This window comes from Nanorana parkeri, unplaced genomic scaffold (genome assembly GCF_000935625.1).
Source record: "Nanorana parkeri isolate BGI_ZX_2015 unplaced genomic scaffold, ASM93562v1 scaffold654, whole genome shotgun sequence".
In the NCBI taxonomy this organism is placed as follows: domain Eukaryota; kingdom Metazoa; phylum Chordata; class Amphibia; order Anura; family Dicroglossidae; genus Nanorana; species Nanorana parkeri.
In genome coordinates this window covers 18,180-43,401 of record NW_017306922.1, presented here as the reverse complement: position 1 = coordinate 43,401, position 25,222 = coordinate 18,180, and the positions used below count along the sequence as shown (strand labels likewise).

Below are 25,222 nucleotides of genomic sequence, written 5' to 3'. Positions count from 1 at the left end.
GCGGGGACAGGTTCTCTTTAACGTGACATTAGGGGTCTATTACCTTTACACAATACTGGGAGCTGACTAACAAGAGAAAAAATGTTTTCAAGTATCTGCTTAGATTTGCTAATGCCATCTTAGCAAGCAGCCACCTAGCCTAGAATACATAAACATCTAAAGAAATACTGGGGATATTACCTCCATGTTAAGCTGGCCATACACTGGAATATTCTCTTCTTTTAACCTACGGGCTGAATGAAGAAAATATGACAGATTCCTCCAAAACTTACAAGCATTGAATGAGGAATCTCTTGCTGTATACATTGTATTCGGACAGCAGCCACGGGCCACTGTCGGAATACTGCTGGCTCTGTTGGTTCGAAGATTTTCCAACAGGCTGCTTCGATCAGCTGATTGAGGAATGCTGGCCAAAGGTTTGCAGTGTGTGGCTACTTTTACTATGTGCAGAGATCCCTGTAACTACACTACTTGGGATGTAGTTTTAACAGAGATCGCAAGTAGCCCTAAAGAAGCTTTGAAGTAGATTGTCTGCACACTTCTGGATCTTGATTGTTGCTACTTGGTGACTTTCTGGTGATTGTGGCAGCAATATTATTTGGTAAGCTCCATTTGTTATGTCATTAATAAAAAAATCGCATCTTCCTCCTTTTTCCACCAGAGCTCAGAGGAGTATGACTCTTGTGTGACTGAGCATTGTTTTGAAGCTCTGGAATGGGCCTGTAGAATGCTGCCATTCACTCGAGTTACAAACTGCGAGGAGTTGATACAAGATATTATCCTGAGCCTGATCAGCGAGCTTCCTCCTGTGAAAAAGGTAGACATATGCTACAATGAAATAAATGGCAACTGGGACAAATAAGACACTTTTATAAGAATATTCTGAATCTAGGAATTGGCAAACTGAGTAATGTCCAGCATGTTATTGCATTGCACCAAGTGAAATTCTGTCTCACACACTCTCTCTCTATCACTGTTTCTGTCTCTTTCTATTGCTAAAGATTTCTATCTCTCATTCTCTATCTCTTTATTACTCTGTTTCTCCCTATCGATCTTTAGATCTCCAACACTTGCTCTCTCTTTCAATCTCCCTCTCTTTCTGGTTTCAAGTGTAAGGTTATTTTAGCCATATTAGTGCCGTTGACTTCTGTACTTTTATTCCTTTTTGTTTTTTTGTACTTACTGATAATTTTATACGCCAAGTTTTTGAGGGGCTACCCCTTTCTTCTAGGTCCAAGAAGTACAGATACACAAAGGTTTTTCACTCTTCCCTCACTTTTACATACTGTTTTCTCAATTTCAGATTTGTCTTAAAATTTTGCTGACCTTCTGTATATCAGTACTGTAGTACTGTGTAAACCTAAAACAAGGGGCTAGACCCAGGACAATGTGTCCTGAATGATAACTGACATTGCAAAAAAGGAAATCATGTACAGAACTTTACCTAATTTAGTAAGGAAAGGATAACACTTTTTAGTTTTTAAGTCCTGACAATAATAAAGAAAGAAATTTAAAAGGCTTTACAAAAAAATTTAAACCCTTTTATATTTGAGAAAGTAGGAAGCACCAGCTTCCTACTGGAGTGTGCAGCACATGAATAGTATTGTATTGATTTAGCTGCCTTTGCTTCTTACAGGTTGCAGAGTTCATGGTGAAGGCATTTCCCCATCCCGACGATGTCCGTGTTCCATTAAGGGAGAAATTCCATTCTGTCCAACAACGCCTACGGCACTCTGTTATTAAAGGTAGTTTACACTTCTACAAGCAGAAGTTCTTTTCCTCGTAAACACAGAAAGAGATTAATTAAAAAATAGCAATGTCTTTGTGTTCAGTGGGGACTATGAATTAAACAGATTGCAGCAGGATAGAATCTTAACTTGCTACTGAAAAAGGACAATTTGCTGATATCCTGCTTGTTCCTTGCTATCATGCTAACCTAATGGCTTTAATACTTTGAGTCATGTGAATCAGGAACTGTGGCTTCTAGCTTCCGGTGAAGTTTCATCTGAAACCGACACTCCTGTAAAAGTCGATCTCCTTTGTCCCCTGCCGCATTCACTTGTTCCTTTTGGTGACCCCAGTGCCCCAATAGGACACAGTAGTGTGCTTGGGGTCAGTGGGAAGGAACTGTGGCGGGGGTAAAAGGTCAGATTAAAAGGTTTACACTTCCAGAAGTGTTGGTTTCATAAGAAACCATTTCTCTTCATTGGATCTGTGTTCATTGTTACAGGCAGTAGGAGAGGTAAGTATTCACCTTCTTTACAGGTACAGCGTTTCTGCTGTTTTAGTTAGGTGACAGGGTCACTTTCAAAACAACCAAATGCTGCCTTGCAAGATGTTATGTTATTATGAAATTCCTGTTCTTCCCACAGGACTGGAAGGGGAAGAGATGATGTCTGTTGTTACCCATAATGTGCAGAGGGTACGTGTGAAAGCTCTCAAACGTGTACAGAGGAACATCGGCCCTATGGAGATGCATGTTTGGGAACCGCCTCTGGATGAGAACATGGAGGATGAGTCACACTGTTATGACAAGTACTCGCTGGGTACCAGCCTCAGCAGGAGCACTCTTACTGACCTTGGCAGGATTTACAGCGACACAGACACCTTGTCTGATACTTTCTTTAACAATGCTGTAGAAGACAGGTACTCGCGATATACTTCTATCATCTCTTAATTTATTTTACTCATATATAGCATTTACATTCCAGGGCACTTTACAGAGAAAATAAAATCATTCTTATCAGTCCCACCTCGAGCATAGTCTGCTGTTTAATAGTGCATTCTAGGTCCACTTAGTTTAGGAGCCAGTGGGAAGAATTTGGAGCTCCCCAGAGAAAGTTTCAAACATAGGGGTAAAGTCATTTAATAGCTTATCCACACTGAACCATCTTTATTTTCAAATTATTTTGTTGAGCAATTAACCCTGACATCCTCGTGCGGAAAATTGTCATTTTTTTTTTTGCATCTGTTGCGGCAGGGACATTTTCCACCCCCTTTGTGATGTGTAGCTGCAGAGTTGGTAATGTTCATGTCATAACTGATTGGACTAGGAGGGGAGTGTGGGGAAAAGATTAGCTTTTTGAGTATATATGCAATACTAATGACTAGTTATTTTCCCTCAACTGCTTTTTTGGGCACAGCTTCCACACTTCAGATCTAAGAGATACAATCATCAAATAACACTTTTCAAGCTGCTCATTTACATAAAGTGTTTAAAGGCGCTTCAGTAGGTTTCGCAATGGCCATGCCATCCCCAAGGTGACTGGCTCTTGCCTGTGAAGCATCCAACCCCTGAATCTGTATGTGCCTGCACACTATCAGTAGTAACTTCAGATGCTCAGTACAGTCAGAGAAAAGTCAACCTGTTCCCTGCTAACACTCATGGAGTGCTGGAGACTTCACAGTGAACAGCCAGACACTGTGGTGTGTCTGGAAGAAGAGGAAGGGAGCCGCATGTGCTGTCAGCAGGTGTCAGAGAGTCAACGTTGCTGTTTCTTGATGCCCTTGTCTCTTTTTCGTTTTTGGCTGGAGTGTTTATTTTCCTTTGGTTGGATTATCTTTTTGTTTTAATTGTGTGTTCATCCTATATTGCAGGACAGGGTGGCACACCCCATTCAGTAAGCCTGTGCTTAGTGGAATGCCAAACAAAGTCATTAGAGAAAAAACTAAAGAGGGAAATGAGATGCCCATTGAGAATGAACCCGCTCTGCCTAAGGTTGGCACTTGGGAATTTGAGTGTGATGATGAAGAGTACACCAACTTCCTGGATCTATTTCTTAGCTATCTTCTGGAGAGGGACTTGCTTCATAGCACTGAGCCAGGGGTTCCTTTTCTCACTTCCTTCGCTCCGCATCTTCGAGAACGTGAGCTCAACTCTCTTGCATTTGATGTTCATACAACCCTAAAACGCAAACTGGGACGGCCTGAGATAAAAAGCGTTTTTAGAGCTGGTTCCTGCTACATAGTTCATGTGGAACCCCCGAATGAATCTGCTGTGGAAGGCACATTCACTCAGACTCAAAACACTACAGAGCCAACTCCCGTTTTGTGTTCAACGGTGGTGCTGGGGAAGCCAGTGTCCTCGGCTGAGAAATACTTTCATAAGGTTAGACCACAATCCGTCAAAAATGGCTTGTTTGGCTTACAAGATCAAAAAGCGCAAAAATGCCATGAAGATGACTGTAATTTGACTTTTTCTGGATACACATTTGATCAGTACAGCTACAGCCTCATTCAGGACAAACACTGCACACCAAGTGAAGAGCTCGGAGCTGAGCTTCAGGCCAAATACAGCAATGAAGTCAAGCTGGTGGAATGGATGATCCGTTGGTCTGACCGCAGGTTGTTCTGGTGTACAGGCAAAGCAGAATTGTGCCATGTTAGGTTCAATACCACGATACGTGTCAAGACCTCATCTGCTGCTATTCTCACATCTGTATGGCTGCTGGAAAAACCATACTTGGTAAGTGCTCACATTTAAGGGGGAACTTGTATATGTAATAAGATTTTTTTCTGAAGGAGAAACATGGGAACTGTTACTGCTGACTTCTTATTCTACAAATGCTTTATTGCTCTTGTGCTGATCATCTTTTGTATTGCTGTGAGTCACTAATCCAGAATAATTATGTAAGTGAGGACTGTCTTTGTATGGATAGTTTTGCTTGGTCAATATATCAATGCACTAAAGTCAGAGGATTTGTCAGCCTAGCATTTTCAGAAATAAGTAATCAATGGCAGTGTCCATATCTGTAGTAGGGGAAGGTTTACTTGATAGGGGTTAAAGTCCATCTAAAACCTTTAGTTTTTTCCACTCCATATTGATAAACAGGCATTTCAAGGCAAGCTGGCATGTCAAATGCCTTTTAAAAAAATGGAATTTATCTCATCTCTTAAAAAACACAGGAAGTCTTAAAGTAGAATTAAAGTCTAAGTTTTTTGCATATATCTACTGCTAGCAAGCAATAGATATATGCCACAACATAAAAAAAAGTGGGCAAATATAAAATAATTGTGTTTGCGCTGCTCCCTCCCGGCTACAGAACACAGATCAGAACGGCTGTGCAGGAGGATTATGTGGGTGGGCGCATGCACAGTCCATATTACTGGTGGGGAGAAGAAACTCAGTTGAATTCAGTGCACACAGCTGTGAGCGTGCACGCCGGGCAGACGCCATGGGACAGGAAGAGACAGCAGTCTGCGTTGGATCAGAAACTGCTGCCAGTGTTGAAAGGACTGCTGGAAACGAGTGGCAGGAAGAAGATGATCGCATCAAGAGGTATCACATAAGGTAATTATTAAAAGCAGAATTAGAATGGGAAAAAAGTGACTTTAATGTCGCTTTAAACCTTTAAAATTTAGGGTCACAATCTTACACCTTTGCTGGAATATACTGCCACCTACAAGAAGATTGAACACTGGTAAACAAAAAAATTGTAGGCCAGACCAGTGTACAACCTCTCTTACTAGCAGTATATCTTAGTTTTTTGATAGTATCCTAGGAGGATGTGCATCTTTTCTTCAGCCTGCTGTTTTAAACCCTCAAACTGTGCTTTTTTTTTTTTCTTTTTTTGGCAACTTTTTTTCTCTTCAATCCAGACTATTCTCTAAACAGCTCCAAGTGGTCTTTTTTTCTTATTTGTGGCTATCTAGTGCAGTCATATTGTACTGTGCCAGCTAATGATACCAATATCAACAGACTTTATGCTCAAAATCACCCATTTATTTGCTGATGCTGTTCTCTTGCACCCTTTCCAGCAGATTCAACATCTGATTTGCCCGCAGCATTAGTGGCTACTGAGCTGTCAGCCACAGATACTAATTCTAAGTCACTCCAATCTTTTACTGATGAGCTTACCCGTGAGCAGTCACAGTTTGCTGCTTTTACAAGTTAAGAGACTCTTAGGCTAGGTTCACACCTGCACTACATAGCACAACACCCGGGACGCGCATTCCTGGGTGTCTTGCGGTCTTGCACAATGGAGACAGCGATTGCCGCGTGGCCCCATTGATTTCAATTGGGTGACATCTGTGCGGCAATCGCAGAAAAAAAGTACAAGTACCTTCTTTTTGCAATACACGGGGTGAAGTGCCGTCTAGGTGTATGTACATTCCGCCATGTACATTCCAGGTGTAGTCATTTGGCAGGCAGGTTTCCTCAGTTGACAGTGACTAGACCAAGGGGGAGGTGGTCCCTATAGTTGAATGAGCATAGTAGTGTATCCTAAGCAGGACCCCAGAGCTGCAAGGAAGTGTCAAGTCCCGGCCATCCATTTATCTTTAATGGGCAGCTGCAGTGGTTGTGGGTACATTGTATCTCAAGTGTTTTTTAACTTTATACATTTTGAAGCTGTTGTTTCTTTTACTACAGACCTTAAAGATTTTGAAGAAGGTATGTGAAAAACCTTCTGACTACAAGAAATTGTTTTTTATTGTGCAATTACATAATTACATGTATTCTTTTAAGGTTCCCCCAAGACAGTACATTGTAGCTCCCATTGTCCCCCATGCAGTGAAACCTAGCTTACAGAGGGAACTCTCGGTGGAGGGTGAAGATTCTTTATCAGAAAGAGGGTCCCTTAGTGTTGTACATGAGGAGGATCCAGAACTGTTAGAAGAACACAGCTCCAGGTGAGTGTTTTGTTAGATTTCCCGCATTACTCCAAAGCTGCTGTCACTAAACACTTATACTACATGGAGAACTTTACTAAATCTTTTGAAACAGTAAAAGCATTGCACAGAACAACGAATCTGGTGTAATCTTTTCATTTACTGGAAAGATTAGTGGTACATTCTGGCTCGTAAATTTAAATAATTATTTCCATTCTGGACATGCTCTCTTTCTGATCTAATGTTAGGTCTAGTTTACCTGAACTTGAAACTGTGAATATTAAATTCATCTTTCTTTCTCAAATTTTCTCAATTAAAAAATGTTATGTAGATCCTAATATGGACTGTAGTTGTCTTTGTATGGGAATCAGACCTGATAGATGTATACCTGCTTTTCGCTCTGTTGGCCCGCTGTTCACCTTGCCATGGCAACTTCTCAGCACTCCTGGGAGTACTTCATTGTAGACTTTTGTCTCCTCCTGTACCTGCAAACTTTAGTCTGCTAGTTTCACAGGCACCGTAAGTGCCTTCTGCTGTGATGTGGTACCATTTTACTGCATGCAGTTTGTAGCTGCAGAACATGTAAACCGACTGATGTAAATGATAATAATTTGAGTCAGAACATCACTTTAAATATATTAATATTAAAATGTCATATATTAGTACAGTTTACACAACAGAGTGTACTTGAAATATATATGTATGTATATAATATATATATTGTTACAGTATATATATGTAGCTCAGCAGCAGCAAGCAGGAAGATGGAGAGTGCACTGTGCATGCTCTGGTATGTGAGCAAGGAAGAACGTTTGTTTCTGTAATGTTGGGAACGCGCTAAACAGGCAGGACGTCCCAGCTTTTATGCCAGAATGGTTTGGTACTGTCAGGATGGTAGTTTTATTTTGCCATGCTTCCAGCCATAGCCTGGAAGGGATCTTCGGATACTGGGTTCCGCGTAACACACTTTCCAGATCTCTGTTAAAAGTTGGCAGCAGAACAATTTGCAGGTCTAGAGTTGCATTGCCTCAATCCTTGCCCTATTCCTGATGACTCACTTTGTGAATAGGGGGTTTAGCACCAGAAGCTACCTTGTTAATAGATCAGTTAATTTCTCCACTCTCAGCTGCTTCCCACCATGAAAGGAGAACGTCATGTGGAATGTTGTTTCCTGTCATTCATCACAGAGGAAGCATCTCCCCATTGCTGCTTCTGCTTTGCAAAGAGTCATGTGGTACTTCCATCTTCAGTCTGTACCTATTTTATGGCTGCAGTGATTCTGGTAACCTCCAGCCACCTGACCCTCAGCAGTTGGGTTTTGTCGGTACCCGCAGATGCATATGAAGCACCATGTCTGATTCTAGACACAGGGGGACAGTCTTGTTCACCCAGGTGCCCCTAGCTCACGAACTCTGCTGCCACTTTTCCACTGACATGAACCTTCAGATATGTCTTCCCCAGAAAAAAACTTTAAACTCTCTGATCCCAGACTCTTCAGTCCAGGAGTCACCCAACTCTTTCCTACAAGGCAGTCTCGTTTGCCCAATTTTACTCCAAACCCCTAAATTACAATGATCTATCATAGTGAGACAAGTCAGTAAAGTCCCTGGACAGACTGATTGCTCGGACTCGTGAAAATTCCCCCAATACAAAGTGCTGATACCGGCGCTTTACATTTTTAAAATGAAGCCAGCTCTATAAACAGGCCCTAAAGACTTCACAGAAAGGCTGCCGAGGTCCCCAGCAAGATCCCGGCAGCCTTTCTGTGAATGGGGGCACTTGTTTACAGTGCCGGCCCAAATCTCCTCCTCCTCCACGCTGCCTGCACCTGCCGAGACCGACCGGGCAAGACCGCTCAGCCCACCATTAACCCCACACAGCCCAGCATAGAGCATGCATAACCACTTGAGAGTCTGCACAGCCCACAATAGACCCCGCATAGCCTACCTGAGAGCCTGCACAGTCCACCTGAGGGCCTGCACAGCCCACCAAAGAACCTGCACAGCCACCTGAGATTCCACACAGCCCACCATAGTGCCCATACAGCCCACCATAGAACCTGCACAACCTACCATTAACCCCACACAGCCCACCATAGACCACACATAGCCACTTGAGAGTCCGCACAGCCCACCAAAGAACCTGCACAGCCACCAGAGAGTCCACACAGCCCACCACAGACCCCGCCCAGCCCACCTGAGACCCCACACAGCTACCTGGCACCCTCCTCTGGAGCCATAAGGTCGGCACCCCACAGCAGCACTGTAGCTTCATATTATTCTGCATTGATGGGATTTGTAGTCCTCTTTAGCCTGTTGCCATTTTGGTATTGCTGTATAATGTATCCCTGGGATTTGTACAACTCTATAGCTGGTGGTATTCTGCATAGTTGTATAATGTATTGCTGAGATTTTTATTACGTCTACAGCTTGGAGTCAGTGGCCGAACTTCCAGTCCCTGGCACTTCACCACTGTCCTAAAATCGTTAGTCTGTATAGTTTTAGAAAAAAACTGTCATATAACGCTAAAAGAAAAGTAGGTCATTGGTATTGGCGAGTACTTGAGGAAAAGTATCGGTACTTTGAATTGTTTTTTTATTGGTGCATCCATAATTGCAAGCAATTTATATCTCATCCATTATGTCTATTAATTAGAGCATCGTCAATAGAAAGTATGGTGAGCCCTGACATGAGCCCGGAAAGGCAATCTGTAACTTCACAGGATAAGTCTGTGGATGACACATCTGTCCTGTCGGAATATCCCATGGAGCAAATCCCTGTCCCTTCAGAAACAGAAGGTGAGAACTCACTATGTATGATGCATTGATGCTGAGGCGGAGAAGGCATTGAATAGTTTTTGTCATATGGAACATTCTGACAATGGTAAATGGCAGTTTTTCTTCTTATGATATGTACTCCCTGAGTGGGTGAGGCCACATTTGTCTCACAAACTCCCTGGCATGGGAAAAAGAATAATAGTGCCCTTAATTGTTCTTTATACTTGTTAAGCAAAATTGTATTTCTCTTTAGGAATATATTTGTTGTTTGGTAAAACTAGTGGCTACTTAAATCAGAATAATCGTATCTTAGCAAGATGAGTGACAAAGTGGTATAGGAGACATGGGGTATGCCAAGGAAAGGGTGCAAAAGACAGGTTGGGAAGAACAGAAATGACAATATCATTGTTTGTTTGTGCGCACTCCTAGAATGAAATAGACCACTGGAAGTGGCTGAAGGAAGTGACTACATGTCATACACACTGTAGTTGATTTACTAAAGGAATGGAAAGTGATCACATAGCAAGTGAATGTTCACTGAGCTCGGTGATGAAGATGAAGCTGTGCCACTTCAATTGAAAAGTCCTGTGCTAGTAGATCTCTTTTTTTTAAATAACCTTGTACATAATTGGGGATTTAAAATAAGCACATTCACTCTACAAACTGACCATACACTTTTCAAAGGGGACACTGCTATGTGAACAGACCCATTATCTGCTAGTCCTTTGCTCAATGCTGTAATCACACACCGATGCCTAACAGTGAGTTACAATTGGGCAAAATGTGTGCAGCTTTACAGCTGAGCTGTTTATTATAAACTGCAACGTGTAGAACTCTGGCTTTCTTTTTATGTGCCTTTAGTGCTTGTTCGCACCAGATGCAGTGCGTTCTGGCCAGAACGCACTGCATCGCATTGCGGCCAGCTCAATATTTTGTGGGACAGGAGGGGGCATGGCGGTCCATTGAAGTGAATGGCACTGTAGCCCTGTAGGAACATTATGCCTGCGGTCTGGTCCGATCAAAATGCTGCAAGCACTATTTTGACCGGACCGCAGGCATAATGTGCCTTGTGATCCCGTGCAGCCGAGCGCATTGCGGTTGGAGGGCGTGGCTACGGTGCCATCCACTTCAATGGACCGTCACGCCCCCTCCTGCCCCACAACATAGTGAGCCGGCCCCAGTGCAATGCAGTGCGTTCGGGCCGGAATGCACTGCATCTGGTGTGAACGAGCCCTTAGACAGTTAATTGATAAGCTGTGAAATAGTGAATAGGAGGAAGTGGGGAAAAATGGCCCGCTCTCCTCCATCCTCCCTTCTCCAAGCTAGTAGATGAACAGTTGCTGGAGTCTGCACTGTCCTTTGTGATCTTGTACTGGACTGGAAGTTCAGGGAAGCAGAACTGAGAGACTTGGAAGTAGCTGTTCAGAAACTTGATGATTGTAAGTGTTTGGACAAAAATGTAAAGCAATGATTTGCTGGGCAATGTAAATTTGTTTGATCTGGATTCATTATTGAAAACAAGTTTTAGTTTGCTCATCTACTAGCTTGGAGGAAGGAGGAGAGGGGGCCAGGGGGTGGGAAGTCGCTTGATTTGCCGTCTGTGTGTCTGTGGAGACGCACACAGCTTACTACCACACACAAGGGTGACTGCATAGCACTATGCTTGAGAAAGGAGGCACTTTATAACAGGAAGTCAGGACCAGTGCTCAGGGGACCAGCTGACTCTGCAGGAAAGGAGGCACTTTATAACAGGAAGTCAGGACCGGTGCTAGGGGACCAGGTGACTCTGCAGGAAAGGAGGCACTTTTTAACAGGAAGTCAGGACCAGTGCTCAGGGGATGAGCTGATTCTGCAGGAAAGGAGGCACTTTATACCAGGAAGTCAGGACCAGTGCTAGGGGACCAGCTGACTCTGCAGGAAAGGAGGCACTTTATACCAGGAAGTCAGGACCAGTGCTAGGGGACCAGCTGACTCTGCAGGAAAGGAGGCACTTTATACCAGGAAGACAGGACCAGTGCTTAGGGGGATCAGCTGACTCTGCAGGAACGGAGACACTTTTTAAGTGTTTGTTTTGTCTAAGGAACTAAAATAGCAAATATATACTCACCCGAACCTTGATCCTGCTTAATGGCTAGACTGGTCCCTGCAGCCTCTCTTTCCCTCTGCTCCAGGGGTCTAAGGTCTGGTGAGTCATCACGTCCAATACATTGTACACACCCTTGCAGTGTGAGCGTAGCCCTATTGCAAAACGAGTTCATTTTGTTTTTGCCAGGAGATTGTCTTTAAGGCTATGACATGGTAGAGATAACAAAAGAGAAAAGTGTAAAAAAAAATGACATTAGTTGATAACAGTAACTCCAGTTAGTTTCAGGCTAATTCTTTATATTTTTTTCCCCACAAGATGACCAGCCTGACACCCAGAGAAGCCCAAAAATCTCAGTTAGTATATGTCCTGTGCCAGCACAAGCAGAGGTATGTAAATCAATCAAGTCAGAAAGTAACCCAAACTAAATGTGACCTCTGATATTACTACAAATCTGATTCATTACATGTGACGCATCTATTGTACAGAATGTATACTCTGAAGTGGAAGAAAATGCAGAGGATCCTGAACAATCATCTGTAGATGAAATACCGCAACAGTTACAGTAAGTTTAATTCTGGTTATTCCTTGTGTGCCTCTGAATGTATTCAGTAGGGGAGATGTGCACACAGCTGAGCCGGTATTCTCATGACACATTTATAGGAAGCCCATGTTTTGTCTGCACATAATGTAAAATGTCATCATTTCTTAAAGCACACAAACAGGGAACAGAAAGAGGTCTGTTAGCGTGTGGATTCATTAATGGCGGCATTAGTTGCTGTGGAGATGATACACAGTCAGTGAGTAAACATGCCAGGCTTGATTAAAGGGCTATAACAACAGAGAGAAGCCAACTGACTAGGACACCGCACCAGAACTAAATGCAGTATTTATGAATTCAGAATGGTCACATGCAGTGCGTACAAATGAAAGTACAAAGATTATACAGGTACATGTTTTGATACTTCGGAAATCCTGATTTGCAGGTTTGTTTTAATGATTGTGTTTGTGTGTGGTTTGTTTTAGCAGTGACCCCACCATATCTAGTGGCTCTCCACTCCCACAGCCTTCACCCAGTGTCACAAATGTTCCTCTACCTCCTGCTCCCTCTACCAACGTGCCAGAATTTTCTAATGGAGGACAAAGCACTCAGCCTGCCAACACCTCAGAAGCCGTCAGGCAGCTGTTCCAAGATGAAATGTTTCGACTACTTCAGGTAAAATCTATGGCTCCTGGGCAGTTTTCTTTTGCTACTGCTAGATGCTAAATTATCAGGGCAAACAGTACACTTAAATATATTTCTCCATAGCCACAAAGGATATAAATGCACTTTATGTGTACCACATGTCCTTGCCTTGTGGCAAAGTTGTTAGCTCTTCTGCCTTGCAGCACTGAGGGTCCCTGGTTTTTTATTTATAATTGAAATTTTGTTTTTTGTTTTGTTTGTTTTTAGCTTCAGCAAGTCAACTTCATGAGCTTGATGCAAGTTGTGGGGTCTTCCTTTGCTGCCCTGCCAGCCATCCAGCAAGTCTTGCAGCACACAGCACAGATGACAGGGAACCTAGTAGCCAACCCTACAGTGGGACAGGCTCCACTTCAGTTCATTCCACCAGCTCCACTTCAGTTCATTCCACCAGCTCCACAGAATGATGCCCGTCCACAGACACAGAGGGTTGACATACAGCAAGCATTGGAGATTGAAGCGGGTGAAGCTGCTGAGACAAAGCCTATAAATCGCTCAGGCAATAAAGAGAATCTGCAGGTACATTAATGCATTTCTCCATACAGGCATAGAATGCCATTTTTTGTGTTTGCATACAATGAAGGGAATTTATCAAAACTGGAGCAGGCACAATCTGGAGCAGTTGTGCATGGCAACCAATCAGCTTCTCTCTTTCATTTGCAAATCTTAACTGAACAAACTGAAGAGAGAAGCTGATTGGTTGTCATGCACAGTTGCTCCAGATTTTGTCAGCTCCAGTTATGATAAATTCCCCCCAATATGTCTATCAGTTATAAGGGATGTTCAGATACCAGTGGCGATACTTGGCATTTTCACGAGAACTACCAGGGTTGTAGCGGTTGCAGCTGGTACCTGGCTCTGGTGCTCCACCACTGTCCTGAATTTATTAGTTTGGACTGTTTTAGAAAAACTGTCGCATGTCAATAAACAAAAATGTATCAGTACTTGTATCTGTGAGTACTTGGACAAGTATGAGTACTTGTACTTGGAAATAAATGGAAACGGTGCATCCCTAATATATATTTATAACAAACATATCATACATAAAACAGAGATGTACAAATCCCAGGACCTATGTGTGCTCCTTAAAAATGACAGCTGCCTCCTAATTTTTTAATTTTTGTCTAGTCTTGGAGCTGGAAAAGTATCTGTACATGTACTTGTACCCAGTCCAGTACTTGGTATCTGAACATCCCTATCAGTTATCCCTGTAGCAGCTGTATTTTGTACATGCACAGGATGTCCTCATTAATCAGAGCTTAAAGCGGATCTTTCAGTAAAATGCAAGGTCCACTCAGATTGCTCCAGCCACTTTCCTCTTTGCAGATCAGCTACTGTAAGTAGGTGTAAAATGTACCTGTAAAGAAAAAAGTTAGAAGAATTATATTTGCATTACCCAAGTCTTTCACGTCTCTGGGCAAAGATCATCCTTCCAGGAAGATACCTGGGGATTGGAAACAGGCTACATTTTGCGAGGAAACACTCCAGTCCATTGCATAGAGCGTCTTCTCGCAAGGTATTCACTGCTTTGTATTAGCTGGAAGTGTTAGTGGTGTGATTTTACACCAACTAATAGTAGGTGATTTGTGAATGGGGAGCTGGACCTTGCATTCTAGTGCCAGGTCTGCTTTAAAGGCCAAGTTCACCTTTTCTACTAGAATTGCACCTTTCACAATGAATACACGCCTTTCTTGCTGGGTATGGGTTTAGTTGAAGCACTAAGATCTTGAGGAATGCTGAATTAAGTTTTACTTAGAAGAACATTATATTTACAGCATACAGAGAGAACTTCCTGTATATATCATAGATAAGTATGCATATAGAAAACTAACATAGACTAGCATTGCACCACAGCTCAAAATACATAATTACGGTCAGTAATACAATCATTGTGCTGTTGCATTTCCAACATTTCTTATGTTTTTTCCTGTTCAGGCAATCCTTAATTATTTATTTCTCACTTACCCCCGACTGCCTTGTAACTGCACCCTCTCTGTTCTAAAATCTTCCTAAGCTCCAGGCTTCCTGTAGCAGCAGGCATTGAGATGGAGGAAGAGAATGGTGGACCAGAAAGGGGTGGGTGGAAGCAGTGTCTAGGAGAGGTGTCTCAGTGTGGTGAGCAGAAGCAGTGGCACACTTTACAATGAGCAGTGCCCCAATGATGTCAGTCGCAACAGGAGGCAGAGATCTTACAGGCCAATGGCTGGAATATCCTGCCTTTAGCACTGGAAACTTGACTAGATGCTGGGAGCAGTTTTTGTGCACAAGGCTATGGGTTGCTGGTGGTGGGCCTGGCCCCAGAAGCTATGGATTCCTTTGATCTTCTTGACAAAGAGGTATATTAATACGGTATTGGGAAATAGGGAAGCTGTACTGTTAACATAACAAAAAAAAGTCAAAGGGCATTTAATGAGTGATTTCACCCAGCAGACTACTGAGGACATCTAGGGGTGTAAAGGAATTACTGTGGGTGACAGCTCCATAGAGCAGGTGAATGTTGCAGCCAAAGCTGATTACTTGGTTGTAAAAACCTGCAAGGGGACTTTTTAAAAAAAAAACAATTTACCTTGAGTTGTACTTTAATATATTTATTGAATAATGGAGGTTCTGAGTGTTCCTGAGACATGACTGTAATCGTTTGGTGGGGATCAAATGTTAAAAAATGATCTGAATCCTGAAAATTATTTAGTAATAATCTGTTTAATTAGATAGGTACCCTTGCACTGTCCATATGGCCCCCCAGTTTCGCACAGGCATTGTGTCGACTTATTTGTACTTAATTGTGTGGCATGATGTAGATGAGCACACCAAAATATGCAGCATTTCAGACTTTACACTGTCAGTGTGAGCAGTTCCGTTAAATGGAATGTTTGTGCGTGTTTTTTTTTATTACATTAGAAATAGCGTTGTATGTATGGACATAGAAATAGCACTGAATGTATGGATATAGAAATAGCACTGAATGTATGGACATAGAAATAGCACTGAATGTATGAACATAGAAATAGCACTGAATGTATGGACATAGAAATAGCACTAAATGTATGGATATAGAAATGGCACTGAGTGTATGGCTATAGAAATAGCACTGAATGCATGGATATGGGAATATCACTGAATGTATAGATAGAGAAATGGCACTGAATGTATGGATATGGGAATATCACTGAATATATGGACATCGATATGGAAATAACACTGAAAGTATGGATATAGAAATAGCATTGACTGCATGGATATGGAAATATCACAGAATATATGGACATGGAAATAGCATTGAATGCATGGATATGGGAATATCACAGAATATATGGACATGGAAATAGCATTGAATGCATGGATATGCAACCAGTGTAAGAGAGTGCTCATTCTGTTCTAGACATCATGGGATGTGTAGCCAGTACATTATGGGCAAGTTATTTAATATACTGTATATATTGTAAAACTAAAACAAAATTTCACTAACAATACATTTTTGTAGCTGACACTGTTCTAATTTGTTTTTTGTATACAGAGACCTCCCGAGATTAATATTCCATCCAGACAGGTTAATGAAAGTGAAAGAATTCCGGCAAGTTTGGGATTATTAAGTACTGCTCCTCACCAAGTCCTGCCTTTAATTACACCTGCGTCACCACAACAGAAGACCCTGAATCTCCAGCCACCTGCAGGATCGAGTAACTTCAATGGATTTCCACTTCTTACATTGAACACAGCGCCCACTCTGATGCCAGTAAACTTACTGTCTGGATCACAAGCTAAACATTCCTCAAGACTTAAAGACCGTCCTCCACTTAGGGAGGCATGGGGGCCATCCAGTGCTCTTAAACAGGACCCCAGTTGTCAATTATCCAGTCACCCAAACCAGCCTCCATCTTATCTTAGCAGTTCCAGCAATAAAGCTGGCAAAAGAACAGAGGAAGCAATAAAATGGGCCCAACCTGTGATAAAAGGGCACTTAAAACATTCTGCTGGCAACCTGTTTAAGGCAAATATTTATGTTAACCAACCATTCAAATCAAAGGAAAATAGATGGAGACCTGAAGGAAGTTTGCTGGAAGTGTCACAAAACAATGCAGGAATGCCCTTACTACGCCTTCGTACTAACCCAGCATTGTATCTCCCATCCATGCAAAGTCCCAGCTTTACTGTATCAGTGGTGCCGCCTCATTCAGAGACATCAAACCAGTCAAAGGGACTACCAATGGCTGGATTTACTCTGCTAAAAGCCGGTCTACCCCAACAGATTCAGGTAAATTATAAACAAGATCATTCTTGTAATTCTACAAGGTATGTGAGATGCTTTGCTGGAGACTTTGCCTGGACCATCGGCTAAATTACCTGTGAGCCCCACAAGAATTTCCTTCCTAATTCTGAATCTTTGGAGAATTGGATAATTATACCTTCTATTGTTTCTTACTTAAGTATAACCTAATTAATGATTTGACTAATAGGCCAGCATGTGATTCTGGAGTTTAGTTTGAGTACTAACAGCCAAGCATGTTCTGACAATCTTGTAGGGCACCAAGCTAAAGAAAATCTGAAACTATTCAGGCTTAATCGATTAATTGGCCGATTATTTTTTCGATTTAATATAAAATATTGATATTACTATAAAAATAAATTACAGAAATTCAGTGTTACAAACAATGTTTACTTCAGAATAAAACTGTATGCACAATTGTTTTCAATCGCATTGCCCTGGTATGCGCAACATTGCAGTACCGTGCATTCCAGTGCGGGCGATTACACTGTGGGTGGGAGGGGCGTTTTGGGTGCCATTGAAATGAATGGCACTGCAACGCACCTCCCGCGGCAGAATTTGTCAGGCTGAAACCGAAAATGACTTTTTTCCCCACCTTTTTATAATAATTTTTTTAATAATTGTAAGCACATGGCTCTTGAATAGCTTCAACCAGGGAATGACCGCTGCCAGTGGCAACAGTCCGCAGACGGCAGCTGAATGTGAATACAGCAGGTAGTGGGCTGGTGCCATTTTAAATTGCGATAGCCAATAGCATGCTGGCTATTGCACCCACCCACTGCTTGCTGTGCCCTCCTCCCATTGTGGAGGAGAGAGCTAGGGGATCCAACCAACTAATCCATAATGAGAATATTATCGATTAGTTGGTTGCAGCCCTACATTAGTTTTCTGTTTTTATTCTCTTTTTTACTTTATGTTCACCTGGTGATCCAGCCAGTAACACACTTCCTGTCTTAGGGTAATTCCACTGTATCTATAGAGGAGCAACATAGCCACGCTGGTCCGCCGCATTGTCAAACAATAGAGAGGGTAGTGTAAGAGGGAGTAGAAGTTTTAGATAGACTTTACATAAGTGACTAACAAATTGAAGCTTAACTCCGTGCTAACACTTAAGCAGTTACAGATACCATGTTTTTCCTTTTGGAATAAAGGTTTAAACTAAATACGTAATAGCTGACCATTGTAAGCACCACTGTCAGTGTTAAATGGTTTGTCTCAACCCTCTATATGCCACTTTTACTGGACAGCTTGGTCTGTTAAAAGAAGTTGACCATTAGCACATTTACTGGCTGGATCAGCAGGTGATGATAAAGCTATGTTATGGGGGGACTCAGAGAAAAGGCTGTTATTCTATTGACTTACTGCATTATATATGTACTTTTGCCCGTAGTTGCTGAGTGCCGCACACGAGAGGGGGGAGGGGCAGGACGTCTTAAGACGCCCTCCCGCTCCTAGCAGACGTCCGGCCGTTCACAAACGGCCATGGACAGAAGGTAGTTAAAGTGAATCTGTCAGAGATATAGACTGGCTGCAGTTGCTGATCTTCTTCTGAAAATGCTAGTTGTCTGGCTGTTATGCTGGCCCCTGGGTTCCACTTTGTGAATGGTTGACCTGGAACAAATATGCAGAATAGGAAAGGCAGTGAAAGTCAGAAGTTGTTATTCTGGGTCAGTGACCCAAAGTATTGAAGCCAGAAAGACAACCAGGCACCTAGCATTTTTAAAGATCAGCAGTGGCTCTTGTGACAGAGAAACAAAATGGCGGTTTTTATACTTCTCTGCATGCACGGCTTCTTTTCTGAGCTACTATGTGATGCATTAATGATGGACAGGGCTATATTCAGGTTAATGTCATTTGAAGGAGCCATTCTTTGCTTGTCATGCCTGCCAGATATATTGTAATTGCTAAAACAAACCCTGAAAAATGTGAGCAGGTGGGAGGAGCTTGAAGACCACAGTAGAACAAGTCATGAATATGAATAAAGAAAGCTAATTAGATATAATATATACATTTTTACTGGTATGAAACGTGTAGGTAGCGGAGAGCACTGGTGTTAATCCTGTCACTCCTGTTTGACTGATCTGTGAGACATGGTGTGTTATGTTTTGTCAGAATCTGCAGATCAGTCCCGCTCCTAGGCTCATCCCCCTGCAGAACTTGATTGCGTTTGAACGAGATGCCGCACAAAAAGGAGAGCCAGGAAGTATACAGCTGCTGAAAGCAAACATCCAGCCTTTTGAAGAAGTGGGGAATTCTGAGGATAGTATTAAAAGGTACAGAACAAAATATAAAATAAGTATCTGTTCTATTCCTTCTACAAGTTGTCAGATGCTGGAGTGAGTCTTGAGAGACTTGTGTTCCTCATTCTACATTTCACAATGGATTCTTCAATATCCTGTACATGCACAATGGAACAACATGGGCAGTTTAAAGCTTCTCTTTTTAATAAAGATATTGCCAGGGTGATTCCATACTGGCCAGTGTTGGTCTGTGCCAGTGACAGGTAGTTTATCAACTGCTTGCCAATGTAAATCCCCTATGATTAGTCCAGAATTTACACTACTCTATGACGCATTAAAAGATATTGGGGGGAATTAATAAAAACTGGAGCTGTTGTTGCATTACCATATCTGTACCACTGCGCCCGGCTACCTGATTGGTCAAGAAGCCAGGCTGCCTCGCAGTGTCGCTAAGTGGCATGAAGCCAGCTTCCTAGTCAATCCGCTGCCCAGCTTCCTGATTGGCCGGAAAGCCGGCTCCATGCTCCCTCCCGGGCACTGTCTGTCAAAGGGAATCTCCCTCTGACCGGCCATTCCGGTATCTGGGTATTTATCGGAGCATTTGGGCGAGTACTCATACTTGTCCAAATGCTCGACATCGGTATTGGTGCAACCTTACTATCCACTCAGCCACTGTACTGCTGCTCTGCAGACTAACAGCAGCTGGTAACTGGATTATGGAAAATGCCTGTACAGTCCTAAGAAATTATGTATATGTCTTCAAACACCTTTTTTAGATCTAATAAAAACTGTGTTTTAGTTATATATTCAGACCATAGCAATCTGCCATTTCTAAATGTTAAAAGAGAACTAAAGCCAGACCTTTTTTTTTTTTTGGCATTAGTCATCTTTCAGGCCAAAAGAATCCATTTACTAATGTTCTCCTGTGATGCAAAGTCAGCATATAGCAGGCTACTGTCTGGTCTTTGATGACAGTGCAGAGCCGCGCTGCAGCTGGGAAAGATTCCGACAATTAGGGATGTCCCGATACAGATGCTAGCATCGAAATCGGGACCGATACAGGGCATTTTGACAAGTACTTGTACTTGTCAAAATGCTCCGATACATAGCGTCGAAGCTTGCGATACATGCCCCCGATACATAGCGCCAAAGCTCCTCCCACCGGCCCTGGTCCGGTGGGAGGAGCTCTTTCGGCGCTGGTCCTGTTCTGTCGACACTGAGAACTCATCGACCGCGCGTACCTCCGACGTCGCATCCGGGTACTGCCAGTAGGTCAGCTTCACATAAGGACCTTCCTCGCATGCGTTGCCACTCACCATGTTGATTTATTTAATATATAAGTTTATTTATGTATTTATTTTAATAGTTGAAATGCACAGCTCAAGCGCAGTGTATAGTTTGCGAACTATACGACGAGAAGGGCACGCAAGCGCAGTGCATGGTAGTTGAACTGGCCAGGAGCTGTGTGTAGTTGGAGAAGTTAATGGCCGTGAGGGACGCAGGTGCAGTGTGGAGGTGTAAGGTTCGCATGAGCGGAAGGTCCTTATGTGTAGCTGACCTACTGGCAGTACCCGGATGCGACGTCAGAGGTTCGCAAGGTCGATGAGTTCTCAGTGTCGACAGAACACCGGCGACTGCCCAGAGGACCTGTGGGCAGTCGCAGGCCAGCTAAATTAGGACCCCACCTGGAGCTCCTCCCACCAGACCAGTGCCGACTCGCCGCTGCTCTCCCGCACAGCGCGACCTCACCAGCGAGGCAACTAACAGTGAGTGAGTGAGTGCCTGGTGTCCCTCATAAGAACGATTTATTGTATTAGCAGGGGAAAATAGTACATTATTGTCTGCAGTGTTTACTCTATATGTACTACATATAGAGTACACACTGTAGCAATAGATTTACTATTATCCCCTGCTAATATGAATAGATTAAATGATGCCTAGTACATAACATGTAATTGTACTACGGATCATTTAACCCATTCATGTTAGTCGAGGAAAATTGTAAATCTATTGCTGCAGTGTGTACCGTATATGTAGTACATATATACAGCACACACCTCCACTATACTACAGCAATAGAGTTACAATTCTCCGCTGCTAACATGAATAGGTTAAATCATGATCTATTGTACATAACATGTAGTTGTATTATGGATCATTTAACCTATTCATGTTAGCAGAGGGATAATTGTAACACTATTACTGCAGTGTACTGGAAGTGTGTACCAGGTTAAATGATCCATAGTACACACTTCCAGTACACTGCAGTAATAGAGTTACATTTCTCCCCTGCTAACATGAATAGGTTAAATGATCCCTGAGGCACATGCATGATTGAATTTGTAGTTTCACAACAGCTGTGTGAAAGAAAATACAAGCGTTTTATTGTTCTAAAATAGTCATAAATTAAAGTTCTTCATAATCATAAAGAAATTGGCCTAAAATCATTAGTCTGCATTGTTTTGTTTTTTTTAAATGTCACCTGTCCCTTTAAGAAAAAGTATCGGTAATTGGTATCGGCAAGTACACGAGGGGAGGTACTTGTACTTGGTCGTGAAAAAGTGGTATCGGGACATCCCTACCGACAATATTATTGGGATCCATCCCACTGCCTGATTGACAGCTTGCTCTGCCTCTCTAGAGCCAGCTGTGCCTGCCTCCTCCCCTTTTCTGTTCCTCCAATGAGTGCTGGAAGATCATAGAGGGGAGGGCGGAATCTCTGTGGGGAGCAATGACTGACAGTTACCGCTCTCTGCAGGGAGAAGATTGTGAGCTGAGTGATCAGCGGTTTGCGGTCGCTCAGTTCTTGATCTATAAAGCTGGCATGTGACAGCTGCAGTGTCATACGCCAGCTCTAAGTATTGGAAAGAGTATATTTTACTTCTCCTTTTAATTTACCAAAATGCAATGCTTGCCTAGAGGTCAACTCTTTTCCGCAAATTATAAGGGAGGGTAAGAAAGCAACCAATTAATTGAATAGCATATCTTCTATTTTAGACAAAGGAGACGCAGTCAGAAAGATAAAGGTGAGCAGAAGGAGAAGAAAACATCTGTTACCTTTCGTCCAGATATCTCCATCATCACTCCAAATAACTTTGATGAGGTTGTGCAAAACGAGGTAAGTTCATTTCCATCTCTAGGCCATGATGTATCACTGACTTTGTACAGCGCCCCTGGAGGGTTGTAATGACACGGATTATCTGTGCAATAACTAGACATTTGTTCTTATCTCTAGAAAGTACTTCATGATGAACCGAATTTAAAGGAGGATAATGAATTTGTAGTTCCGTTAGGTAAGTAAAAGTTCTACGAAAACATTTTAAGGGAGAAGACTCACTGCTATTTTCACAGTTAAAATATGTAAGCGCCTTACCTGACAAAAAATGTTCGATTTTCCTTGGTTTTCTAGTGCAGACATCCCTGCCATACACCGCTGTCAGGTTGTGACCTCATTTGCCTCTGCTGCAGTTAAAGCAATACAGTTTGTTTAAAGAGAAACATATACTAGCGTCCTCCCGTGACCCAAAGCTCAGTATATCGCAAGCTACAGCTCGCAGTATACTGAGACCGCCGCAGCCGGAACGGATTTCGACAATGCTGTCGAGATCCACCCAGCTGTGTGAATGACATCTAGAGGCAGAGCCAGCTGCGCCCGCCCCCTCCTCCGTCTGTTTCTCCACTTAGCACTGGAGGGTGAGGGTGGTATCCCTGCGGGGAGCGGTCACTGACAGTCACGGCTCTCTGCAGGGAGATGATCGAGAAGTGAGCGAGCGACGGTATGTGTTCGCTCACTTCCCGATCTATTGAGCCGACGTGTGATAGTTTCATTGTCACACGTCGACTCAAACTATGACGATGAGTAATATTCACTCACCTCATAGTTCTCCTTTAAGGATGGTCCCAGCCTTTGATTGGATAGTGAATGATCAGCAACACACTAACTTTTAGCTCTTTCCTCCATCATGTGTTGAATATAAGTACCTCTGTCTCTGCACACTGCTATATGTTTAAACACGTTTCTTACTAAATCACTTTTAAAGCAGAACCGGTCATTATTCAAAGTAACAAGGTCAAAAAAAAAAAAGCACCAAAAAGTCTCCAAGTAACTTTTTAAAATCCAAAATATTTCAGAAAGCCCCCTGTGTTGCACACTGTTTACAATGGTCCTCTCCTATTTCCATGGTTGAAATCATCCTAAAAAAATATTGCTATGGCAATAGCTTGCGCCAACCCTGTCACAGTTTCTTCTCATACAAGGTGGTCATAGTGATTCTGGAATTGAGGGTTTATTAACCCCTTCATAACTGAGGCCTTTTTTCATCTTTTGTTTACATGTTATAATCCACATTTTGGGCCTTAAAATTACTTCAAACATTAAGTATAATAAAATGGTTGCAGTTGCAAATTTTTATGTTGCTTGATATTAACGCAACTCCTTATCAAAGGACATTTAGTGAAATATGCACTTAAATGCCCCAAAACACAATAAAATACCAATTTAAAAAAAATAAAATATAAAAGATGAGGTTACAATGAGTAAAACCTGTGAACCTGTTCTATGGGGCAGAGTTACACTATTTGGCTTCCCTATCGAAAAGAAGCGATATACACTATACGCCACTGGTCATGAAGGGGTTAAATCAACTATTTTCTTTGCCCATAAGGGTCACTTAACTACCCCCTTCACAGCAACATATATGCAAATATACTCGCTCCTGGCCTGCTCTGTTCTGTTGCTAGGACTAGGGAAGGAGAGCCTTGTGTAAGATCCAAAATGAGTTGCATACAGGGCTATGTTCTACTTCCCCAGCCAATGTGACAACGCCGAGCCAATTGAGGAATCCACATTGTCACCGAAAAGACAAAGTGAGTCGTTTGCACACCTTTGCCAGGCAGTACTGGCTATTTCACTTGGCTTCTGGCAGTTGAACAGAGCAGCAGTGAGATGAGGAAACATGGTTAGTGTTGCTGGGGAAAGGGAGAGTTTAGTGACCCTTTTGCTTTGTCTTCCATGGGAAACACGGGGGTCACTCTAAAGAATGTTTGTTGCATCACTTTGTGGCCTATTCAGCTAACAGTGGTGCATGCCCAGCATGTTTGTAGCATGCAATATCTGATGTGAAGATATTTTTTTCAGGCACCTTTGAATCAGAGTTGACAGATCAGATCCCGGGCCCTTTGTTTCCCACTATGGCAGAGTTACACTATTTGGCTTCCCTAACGAAAAGACCACCTGAGGTTCACAATGCGAGCACCAGCACAGACTATGGTAAGTGTGCTTAATCCTAAATGTCACATTCGGGTGACAATTTATATGGACCAACCCCCCCCTCATTATCCAGATGAAGAGCGCTCGCTCGCTCTGTTACCTCTCACTCATAAAGCAGGTGACAAACGGTCGATCACGTGAATTACAATCGTTCATTTTGTAAATGGTCACGTATCTCCAATAAAGTATGTAGTAAGAAAGACCTTCAAATGCCACCCTAATCCATTCTCCTCTATGGAACCAAACCATTGACCATATGTAGAGTAGGTTATAAGCACTCTTCAATTGCTGTCCAAAAGATTATACATTCGCTTTAAATAAATGGATTCATTGGTGGTGGATGTGTTCAGTACATTGATCTATATTGCTTATTAAACCTGTCCATCACTGCTTACTATGCTGACCTATCTCCTGCTCCTTTCATCCTTTACTATAGCCGGCAAATCTTTAATGGACATGGGGACAAGCTATGAAGCATTTTCTAGCAGTCCGGTGGTGGCATCTCCTCCTGCTGCAGGTCTACTCCATGTGCTTTGTTTATTTGCATGCTAGTTTGGCCCTTTGCAGTGTCCCTTTATATTGTAATTTATAGAATATAAACTGTAACATCTTCTGTCCTCTGATTGTAAGGACTAATTTCATATTTGTCATTTTAATATAGATTATCAGTTGTAGATTTATTTTGTTATCCATATAGGGGGATTGTCATATTGAAGAATATATGTGTATGCAACCCTC

The 25,222-nt window shown here is 42.5% G+C and overlaps 1 protein-coding gene across 1 annotated transcript in view; it reads left to right on the top strand.

Annotated features, from left to right (window-relative positions):
• LOC108792530 (uncharacterized protein C5orf42-like) overlaps positions 1 to 25,222 on the top strand; it is a gene marked incomplete at its 3' end in the record, with an annotated part of 75,205 nt that overhangs the window by 31,880 nt on the left and 18,103 nt on the right. The window contains exons 22-36 of the mRNA XM_018563325.1: positions 662 to 817; positions 1,637 to 1,745; positions 2,373 to 2,668; positions 3,611 to 4,465; positions 6,467 to 6,630; positions 9,264 to 9,410; positions 11,782 to 11,857; positions 11,957 to 12,033; positions 12,495 to 12,684; positions 12,922 to 13,230; positions 19,088 to 19,248; positions 22,213 to 22,333; positions 22,451 to 22,508; positions 24,353 to 24,484; positions 24,921 to 25,001. Coding sequence (XP_018418827.1) covers positions 662 to 817; positions 1,637 to 1,745; positions 2,373 to 2,668; positions 3,611 to 4,465; positions 6,467 to 6,630; positions 9,264 to 9,410; positions 11,782 to 11,857; positions 11,957 to 12,033; positions 12,495 to 12,684; positions 12,922 to 13,230; positions 19,088 to 19,248; positions 22,213 to 22,333; positions 22,451 to 22,508; positions 24,353 to 24,484; positions 24,921 to 25,001 — 2,932 coding nt within the window. The remainder of the gene's footprint in view (positions 1 to 661; positions 818 to 1,636; positions 1,746 to 2,372; positions 2,669 to 3,610; positions 4,466 to 6,466; positions 6,631 to 9,263; positions 9,411 to 11,781; positions 11,858 to 11,956; positions 12,034 to 12,494; positions 12,685 to 12,921; positions 13,231 to 19,087; positions 19,249 to 22,212; positions 22,334 to 22,450; positions 22,509 to 24,352; positions 24,485 to 24,920; positions 25,002 to 25,222) is intronic.